Raw genomic sequence first — 9026 nt, forward strand, 5'->3', positions numbered from 1 at the left:
CTAGTAGCAGAAGGTCTGGCGCTACGGGAAGCACTGCAATTCTGTATTGAGAAAGACATCCGACAATTACGATACAGGGCAACAAGTAACAGAAATCTATGGCATCGTGGCTGACATAGGTTGTCTTTCTTTAGCTTTCGATTCTATCTCTTTTTCTTGGATTCAACGAAATAGAAATGGAGAGGCTGATGCTTTGGCAAAGCAAGCCCTCTGGAATGAAGCATGTGTAATGGCTCCCATAAACATTGGAGTTTAAGTTACTATTTGAATGAAATATGGTGTTACAAAAAAAAAAAGAATTATATATGTATAGTTTATCTATCATATGGGTTCTTAGAAGCATCAGGTAAAAGCAGGTGATTTGCAGATAGGGCAAGAGTTCTTCAAAGACAGCCATTTCTTTATGCACCCTCCATGGTAGTCATGACCACACCCTTTAAGTTCCCCCAACTCTTCTCCTTCCTTGTATTCCTCCTAAATGTTACCGTTACCACACCACCATTAGACTCTTGGCACATTTAAATCTTTGAGACATGCGAATCTTACCAGGCAGATTGCACATTTTCTTTCCTCATCCGTTTGATACAACGGGTAGAATATCGTCTCTAACAAGCAACTGGCGATTGCGCCATTGGATAGACCAGTGTTCACACTCCCAATCCTTTCAACAAGATCAAGAAGGTCCTGGATAGTGTCAACCATTTCAAGATACATCAGTTGCGAGACATTTGGGTGTCTGGGGCTTAGAAAAACCAAGAGTTCTGTAATTAACCTCGTAGGTCATGTCATCGATGTCGAGCCTCAAGTCTCTGTGGTGATCATGCATATTCCTGGATCCATAGTGCTGTTGGTGATCTACAGCCATAAATCCCTGTTTTTGTACATCCACAACAAAATAATAGAAGAAAGTTCAGTCTGCAGCAGAATAAGAAACATGAGAGTCTATGTAGGCAAGTTTCTGAAGTGTTGGTCCCATCAGTTTATTGGCAAGTTTGGTAGGGAAAAAAATTACTACACCTGAGATGAAAATGGTTCATGGAGAGCAACTTCATCGAAAGGAGGCTGAAACCTCTCATAGGAACTCCTGCGTCTCCCTGGGCGATCACTGCTACGCCATGAGATGTGTGGTGGTGGCCTCAGATGCCTAGAAGGATATGTCTCAGTGACAAAAGGAGACCTATCTCCAGAAGAAGATGCTGAATGTTCCAATCGCAAACCGTTTGAAGAAGATCTATAGGTGGGTGTTGACCTATGAGAGAAGCGGGAGCTAGTTGCAGATTGTGTTGAAGTTCCAGGAAAACCGTGGGAAACTGTAGAGTTTCTGTTTCCGATTAGCCCTTGGTGATACCAAGAGGTATCAACAGATGTGCTGTTGGCGACACTTCTCGTGGGAAGAAAATTATTTGTCTTTGGACTAAAGCCATTTAAATCTGCAGGGTGAGAATTCATGTGGTTAAAGAACGTAGTCAGTAAAAATTTGAATCTCAAGAGAGACCAAAGTGAAATTTGCATACCTCTAGGTACTGGGGAGTGTCTAGGAAAGTTCCAGTTCCAGTCCTTATTCCTGTGAGATGTTTGACCAGGAAACTGACCTGAGCTAGAGTGATCAACATTGTGATGTGTAGGATGAGAATCAAGGTCCAAGCTTCTTGAAAAAATATTTCTATCTATACTAGTCTCTAAATCAAGTGTAGGACGACTCCGGACATTCCTTGAAGAACTCTCTCCCCTGATCGAGAGATTATTACTTCTGTAACTTGGGTTCATGAGCCACGGCATGTAATGAGGACCATGATCACGAGTTGTTGATTTTCCCATGTCCAACTCCGAGGAGAAAGGGATATCTGAGGAAGTTCTGCCACCGTGGTAATGGCTTGAACTACCCATTTCATAGACGGAAGAATCGCATGGGGTTTTCCGCTTCTGTGCTCCTCTCACATTTTCCATATGTAGATCAACATAGCTATCCAATGACCATGTCTGACTGTTGCAGTACGAAGAAGATGCAGATGTCACATAATGTTCATGTGGAGCAGAGAAAGTTGCAGCTGCTGAACTCATGACAGGAACATGGGAGGGGCCGCTAGTCCCTGGATTGTAGTGTAGCCTCTCTACACTATGACCTGAAGCAGTATACGCATTTGGTCCTGTAGAAGAGTTCCAGTGCGAAGAAAATGGCATTCCTTCATTCAACATGTTTCCTGCTGGATTAACATGCGATCTGCTCTCACTGATCCCAGTTCTTGCTGAGATAACATAGAGCGAACAATAATACGAATCAGAAATTCCGGACACGATTGCACAGGAAAAAGTAGAATTATATATGTGATGATTATAAAATGTGGCTTCCTAATTTTCACTACCTGAGGGTATCACCTATCAAGATTCATTTCTGCCCCTACTGAAACCCAATCTACCCATGAGGGAGAAACTTCTCAACCTAAAAATACGCATGCAACATCAACGCAATAGCTCTTACACAGGTTGAGTATAACATCTATCAATGAAGAACGTGGTAAAAATATTGATTTCAACCACAGAATAAGGATCTCTATAGGAATGGAGAACTAATTACCTAGACTCGTATATGGGTGCTCTGGGTGCATATGGTTCCAGCCTTGATCTTGTTCATCATCGAAAAATTGGAAAGAACCAGGAAAATGTCTGTGCCCCATGAATACGCAAAGCTTCAACCTTTGAGTCCAGCTAACCCTGCGCAGAAAGTTCTCTCAACATTCAGAACTTATCCAGAAAAACATTTGCAAGTCCATAAAAATAGTTCTTAATTACCAAGCAATCTCAGTTTCAATTCAAGAATGGTATATAAAGTAACATTTGCTTTAGCTCAGAAGTACTAAATGGTTGCTGAAAACGAGTCACCCATTATAGTCACATTTCAAGACCAAAACTCCAATTTTTGCAACTGAAGAACCTTAACCATCGCCAAGTTAAAAAACAAAGTTTCTTCAACCCCACACATGAGCATACTCAAGCTGTAAGAAACGATTTAGAATATGCATAGAGAAGACTACACAGTATTAGGACGGACATCAACTTCAGGTATAAAGGAAACTGACAATGGTATATTGATAGAGATTCTTTATCAGAAGAGAGTCCATAGTTTCAATACCTAGTATCAATATAGTTGAAATATCTAGTCTCAGTTACCTTTGTCACCCGTATCTAACATACTATACCCTCAGAGCTCAGCTCATGATATCATAAAAACAAGTTTTCGAAGAGTTGGACTGGAAAGTTCCTGATGCCTTAAGATGGGAATAACCTTAACTAGTACATATCTATCAGCTCATAAGGGTATCTTGCAATTAAGAGTTAATAAATAAAACAGAAACCTACATTTTTCTCTTTGTGTAAGCCAAAAGAAAATAAGAGACACAAAACAAGCAAGATTGTTATCTAGTACATTGGCATAAGAAGTTCATTTAAACAAGACATTTACTCAGGTTTAAGAACTTCATAAATTTTACAGAAACAGTCCACCGAGAATAAGGCAAGAAAGAACAGATACAGAACAGATAACATTTGATATGACCATTTCAGCTTCTATCAACACATACAGAACAGATATCAAGAAAATTACATGGATGATTCAACAGCAGGAAATAAGTTTAATTTTCTGAGCCAAAACCCTCCAACAATACTCCTGCAGGCAAATTAAACTCCCAACCAAGAATACACTAAACTACACAAGTGAAAAAGCCATCATCCTTTCCTGATCAACTGATTCACCATTTCCACACACCAAATGTAATTTCTTCTCTTCAAGTTCAGAATCATAACGGGCTTAGTCCACAGAGTGCTGGCCAGCAAAGGCTTACCACCACATTCTACTATTCTGAAGCTTTTACTAAGTCAAAACCTGCCATCCGGCCAAGCACACCTAGATCTACTCCAAGGGCTAGTAAGCAGAAATGGGTTGTGTGAAAGGATGCTTCTAAGCAATTTGCTTTATGCTTCATAGGATGGTTGTCTTTTCGCAAGAAATATTGAAGTTTTCTCCCCCCCCCATGGCTACCTTAATTCACACTTCAAGCATCACTGACTAATTAACACATTCAGTTATGAACGTGGAATCAAAAGAAGGTGGTGGAAGAACTGGACCAGACAAACTTCACAAAGCCTTGACTACCATAAACATAGTTATCAGCCATAAAACGTAAATGAGTAAAAAACTAACCACGCTAATAGAGGTTGGTTGACTTATCTTACTTCAAGTTCACGTTGGTTTCTCAATCAACCAACAATCTGCCAAAATAGAAGGAAAACGGCAGCCACCGATTCTATGTATTACAAAGGCTTAGCATAAGGCACTAACATCTGCTGACAAAAGTGTTAGAATAATACATTTTCTCTGCTACACTTTCAAATTTTCTAATATATTTTTTCGATTTTTTTTTTTTTGATTATACAAAGTTTCCCCAAAGGCTTCCTAAGGGACTAATCTGTGTCGCTGCAGCCCGAATGTGAAATCCCCAGTGGCCAGGAATCGAACCCAGGTGGCGGTACTCACAGCTGTGAGCCTCTATGAGCTAGACGCCCCGGTTTATTTTTTCGATATTACTAAAGAGGAAACGTATTTGCTGACCTTAAACTATATGGACGTTACTAGTTCAAGACTGAGAGAAACCATCGTTGCCACTAAACCTGCAGGATACAAAGCCTAGCTAGTTTGATGCTAAATAGGAAACTGCTCAAACTAGCTATATATAGCTTAGCCCCGTCGCTGAAGTAGCCTGAACTAATCACCGATCTGGTCTCCTCTTCTTCTCAGCATCCGAATCTCTAACTACGATTCAAACAATCCAATCACGAAAAGTCACTCATGTAGCAGACGGAAGCAAACAATCATCACGCGAAACGAAAACAGATGATCCGTCGTAACAGCGTTTAAACAAATCATTGGTGAAACTGCAATCGATTTGAGCACATATATATTTACACGAAAACCTCAGAGCTCAAACGATGCTCGGAGAAGAGAGAAACGTACCGCTAGCAGCGTGCGGCGACGGAGAAAGGAGAACGATCGGAGGATTCAAAGAGACGACGAACGGATTCGTAGAGATGACTCAGCTTGAGGATTGTGATCGGTTGATATTTAAGAGAGAAAGCAAATGAAAAATGATAAAACAAAACAATTTAATTTAAAAGCGGTTGGGTGGGTACATTACTGGAAAATTTAGACCACCCGCTAATTAATGGGCCTATATTTTGACTTTATATGGGCCTACACTGGTTCAGCAACTATCCCTTCTCTTTTTTTGTCACCAGCAACTAGAGCACCCGCAATGAAAATCTTTAAGGGAAAGTCTTTAGAAAAAAAATAATTAAATAATCGGTAGACTCCACCAAAAACTAAGGATTCAATCCTTCAAATTCCTAAATAAAGATTTTTCTTTAGTGAATCCTTGCACTATTTGCAGGTCCCGATAATATGTGCCGATCCGCGATTGGTTGATATTTATTTTATTTTTTTATCTAAAAAAAAAAAAAAATATTTAAAAAATCAAAATACACTTTTTCTAAGGACTCCCTTGAGTAACACCATTGCAGGTGCTCTAACAGATTATGAGCATATAATCCTTAAATCTGCTTTGTAGAAAGCTCTAAGAAATTTAATTTTTCCATTGTCTTGGCACGTCCTGTGAAATTTTCTCTTAATTACGCATAAAGTTTGATTCGTTAGATTTAGTCCAAAGTGAACAATATGGATACATAGTCCACAATCCCCCTAAAATGGTTATTTCTCAGATTTTGACACTCTTAATTTGAAGACAATTTGGAAGATGAAGTTGCAGTGAAACACACAAGCATTGCATTGCTTTTTTCTCTTTCTAAAACCAATGGAAGTACAAGGAAGTGGAGGTGAATCAATAACAATAAACCGTGTGCATTGCCGAGATTATCTAGTTGTGATTATACCATTTAATACAAAAGAAGCTGCAAATACCAAATTGAACCAACGCAGGTTTGAGGTTCCTACGTCAAGTTCAACCATTTCATTTCTAGTGTAATTTCTCTATTCAAAACAACTATAGAAAGGTCCATTAGACATGGCAGACGAAACAATACCCCAATAACATTGTGGCATTACGAAAGTAGCAAAGCATAGCATAAGATAAAATAAAAGCGGCATTATAACAAACCAAAACAGACATGTTCTTGTTCTTAACCGAAACATAAAAGCTAAAACCTCAAAAGTGAAAATAACCGAACAAAACACTTAATCTCAAATTCCCTTTTTTTTAAAAATTAATTAATTCTCAGGAATCTCAACCTCACCCTCTTGAATCTCCTGCTGAATATCCTTGGGATCTTTCCCATCCACAGTACACCCAACAGACACACAAGTCCCAAGAATCTCCCTCACGGTCCCGCTCAGCTCCTTCGCAATAGACCTCGGCCTCATGATCCTCGCGATCTCAATCACGTCATCGAACGAAATGTTCCCGTTGTGCTTAATGTTCTTCACCTTCTTCCTGTCCCTCTCCGGCTCCTTCAACGCCTTGATCACCAGCGCCGCCGCCGAAGGCACCACCGTCACTTTCGCCTGGCGATTCTGCACCGTCAGCTTCACCGTGACGCGGAGCCCCTTCCACTCCTTGGCCGTCTCCTTGGCGATGTCTTCTCCGATCTTTTTGGGAGCCAGACCGAGGGGACCGATCTTGGGAGCGAGGGAACTCGCGGCTCCGACTTCTCCGCCGGTCACGCGGACGTAGACGTCCACGATCTGGCTCGGGTCAAGCTTCGGCGGCATGGCTGTCTCGGAGGTTAAACGGAGTTTGATTAGTTTTTTTTAAGTGGAGCCCGGAGACGAGGAGGCGGTTGAAGAAGAGCTCCAAAGGCTTTTATTGAGGTCGACACTAGGGTTTACGAAATGATGAATTTACCCTCGTAAACGTATATGGGCCTTGGGAGAATGATCTTATGGGCTTTATTTTAGACGATCGGTTCTATTACGGTTTAGTAAATAATAAATCCCCGGTTTGATAGAACCGGTTTACTTTCGTAGTCTGCTTGCTTGGTGAGAAGAATTGCATAAAATATTTCTTCAGTTTCGGAAAGAAGTATGTTTTAAGATTTTGAAACGTATCATATTTTAGTTACCAATATAATTTTAATAAATAAAATTATGTTTTTTTTATCGTTTACGATTAATTTATGCATTGAAACCGTAAAAATGTATTTTTCTAGAAACGAAATTTTTTTTCTAAAATATGGATTTTTTTGCAACGCATGGCTTATTATACTAAAATAGTGAAAGTGACGTGACTTCGTTTAACCGATATGATCAACAACAGAAGCATATAGTTTTTACAATATACTAGGAAACATTTACTTTTTGGAACTTTCTGTTATCTTATGTGTGTTATTTAATTAGTGGGTGGCTAAGGACCAGAAGTTGAGAAAGAAGGAAGGAAACACAACAAGCCAGCTGATGAAGGCCATTGCTGTAGCGGTCTGAAACCTTGTGCAGTGGCTGCCATCACATTTATCAAGATCGTTGATGAGTACGGTTATGCCAGCAGACGCAGATGCAGCTGCAAACGTAAGTAGGCATGTGATCTGCCAACAATGTTTGAGATGAAAATAGACAAAACAGTCACTTTGTTGCCTTCTTAGAAACTAACTTTAAACAATAAAGAGTGAAGTTGGTTTCGTTCTTACTCCATCTCCAACTGTGAAACATCGAACAACCAAGTGATTCCGAAGGCTTCTTCCCACCAGAAGAGCATAAGCATCGATGATAAGAAGAGACAAGCTCCACAGGCTTTGCAAGCTAACCGCAAAAACCAAACCACTGTCACAGTTTATAGATATGTTTTTGTCAGATTCATATTTTTCCATAACCCTTAGGTCTAAGAGTTGGATTTTACCAGAATGCGGTGAAGGAGCGGAAGTCGGGGGTGGAGAACATGACGGAGAGGGAGATGAGAGAGGAGACGAACTGAGAGAGGCGGAGGATGAGGCCGCCGGTGGTTCCTGGCATTCCCTGAATATCTTTCATCCTCACTGGCGGTCTATCGTTGGCTCCGCCAGTAGGACCCATGGGGACAGCAATTACCGGACGAACCGCCGGTCGGCTCACGTTCATCATGTGAAAGTGAGTCACTTTGATAACACACACAAATGAGGAACTAACTCGACTGAGTTTGCTAAACTAATTTCCTAATTGTAATGATATGGGCCAAATTCTACTTTAAGCCCAATACCAAAAGATTACTTTGGCGGCAAGTTTCTGATTACGTTAATGACGGTCTCGTGCTTTACCAATTTAAGAGAATGGAAATAATCCTTTTACAAAGAGGATTCGGTCTAGGTCGTGACTATATAAGGAAAGCTTCAACAACAACAAAGATCATCCGTTTAAGAAGAGAGAAGAGAGCAATAAGTTAGATAAAGAGAGATCAAGAGAGATTAGCAATTAGGAAGAGCGTTTATTGCTTAGGCTTGTGATCTTTATATTTTGTTCTTGAGAAACCTTTGTAGTGAATAAAAGCTAAGACAAGTTTGGTATCAAGTTTATTCCTAATTCTATAGCACAAGGTTAAGGTTAAAATCCTAACAAGTGGTATCAGAGCATCAGGTTTGATTGGAAGTGCTAGCTAGAATTATGGAACCAACTCTAGGAAAATTTGAGATGGAGAAATTTGATGGCAAAGGTGATTTCGGGATGTGGAAGTATAAGATGATGGGTCAGCTAGAGATCCAGGGTCTACTTTCGGTTCTTAAGGAAGACTTTACGGTCTTGACAGAATCTGGGAAAGAAGTAGAAGGGTCAGATGCAAAGGTTGATCAAAAGAAAGCTGACAAGGATCTTAGAGTAAGAAGTCTACTGGGAACGTGTTTAAGTGATTCTATTCTAAGAAAGATTATGCATGAAACAACTGCATTAGGGATGTGGAAGGCCCTTGAAAAGAATTATCAAACGAAGTCGCTACCCAACAGAATCTACTTGAAGAAACAGTTCTCTTGCTATAAGATGGAAGAGGACAAGACGATAGAAG

At 40.2% G+C, this 9026-nt stretch overlaps 3 protein-coding genes across 4 annotated transcripts; all 3 read right to left on the minus strand.

The window, feature by feature from the left end:
* Positions 1-218: 218 nt before the first annotated feature.
* LOC106447396 (E3 ubiquitin-protein ligase MBR2-like) lies at positions 219-4551 on the minus strand. Of its 2 annotated transcripts, none has more exons than XM_048778551.1 (7): positions 3602-4551; positions 2576-2712; positions 1515-2246; positions 1018-1430; positions 773-871; positions 547-684; positions 219-474 (listed from the first exon to the last, which is right to left on the minus strand). In XM_048778551.1, coding segments are annotated over exons 1-7 (1653 nt in total). In that variant the 5' UTR covers positions 3604-4551; the 3' UTR covers positions 219-342. The 2 variants fall into 2 exon arrangements, with proteins under 2 accessions (XP_048634508.1, XP_048634509.1); XM_048778552.1 differs by lacking the exon at positions 3602-4551 and adding an exon at positions 2364-2440 and having other exon boundaries at positions 2576-2761.
* Positions 4552-6271: 1720 nt separating this feature from the next.
* On the minus strand, positions 6272-7019 carry LOC106447395 (60S ribosomal protein L12-2-like). Its single transcript, XM_048778553.1, has one exon. The coding sequence runs from the start codon at positions 6773-6775 to the stop codon at positions 6275-6277; it is 501 nt and encodes a 166-aa protein (XP_048634510.1). The 5' UTR covers positions 6776-7019; the 3' UTR covers positions 6272-6274.
* A 373-nt stretch (positions 7020-7392) lies between these two features.
* LOC106450240 (CASP-like protein 5A1) lies at positions 7393-8185 on the minus strand. Its single transcript, XM_013891889.3, has 3 exons — positions 7896-8185; positions 7687-7819; positions 7393-7584 (listed from the first exon to the last, which is right to left on the minus strand). The coding sequence occupies exons 1-3, from the start codon at positions 8114-8116 to the stop codon at positions 7396-7398; spliced, it is 543 nt and encodes a 180-aa protein (XP_013747343.2). The 5' UTR covers positions 8117-8185; the 3' UTR covers positions 7393-7395.
* Positions 8186-9026: the final 841 nt, after the last annotated feature.

This window comes from Brassica napus, chromosome A4 (assembly GCF_020379485.1).
Source record: "Brassica napus cultivar Da-Ae chromosome A4, Da-Ae, whole genome shotgun sequence".
NCBI lineage: Eukaryota > Viridiplantae > Streptophyta > Magnoliopsida > Brassicales > Brassicaceae > Brassica > Brassica napus.

Excerpts from the sequence above, each read along its gene's own strand:
- LOC106447395 (XM_048778553.1), bottom strand. The coding sequence starts at position 6,775 with ATGCCGCCGAAGCTTGACCCGAGCCAGATCGTGGACGTCTACGTCCGC.
- LOC106450240 (XM_013891889.3), bottom strand. The coding sequence starts at position 8,116 with ATGATGAACGTGAGCCGACCGGCGGTTCGTCCGGTAATTGCTGTCCCC. Across the intron at positions 7,820-7,895 it reads CGCTCCTTCACCGCATTCTG|TGGTTTGGTTTTTGCGGTTA; the intron begins GTAAAATCCAAC and ends AAACTGTGACAG. Across the intron at positions 7,585-7,686 it reads GTTTCACAGTTGGAGATGGA|ATCACATGCCTACTTACGTT; the intron begins GTAAGAACGAAA and ends CATTGTTGGCAG.
- LOC106447396 (XM_048778551.1), bottom strand. Across the intron at positions 1,431-1,514 it reads ACACTCCCCAGTACCTAGAG|ATTTAAATGGCTTTAGTCCA; the intron begins GTATGCAAATTT and ends CTCACCCTGCAG. Across the intron at positions 475-546 it reads GAAAATGTGCAATCTGCCTG|GAGGAATACAAGGAAGGAGA; the intron begins GTAAGATTCGCA and ends GGTAACATTTAG.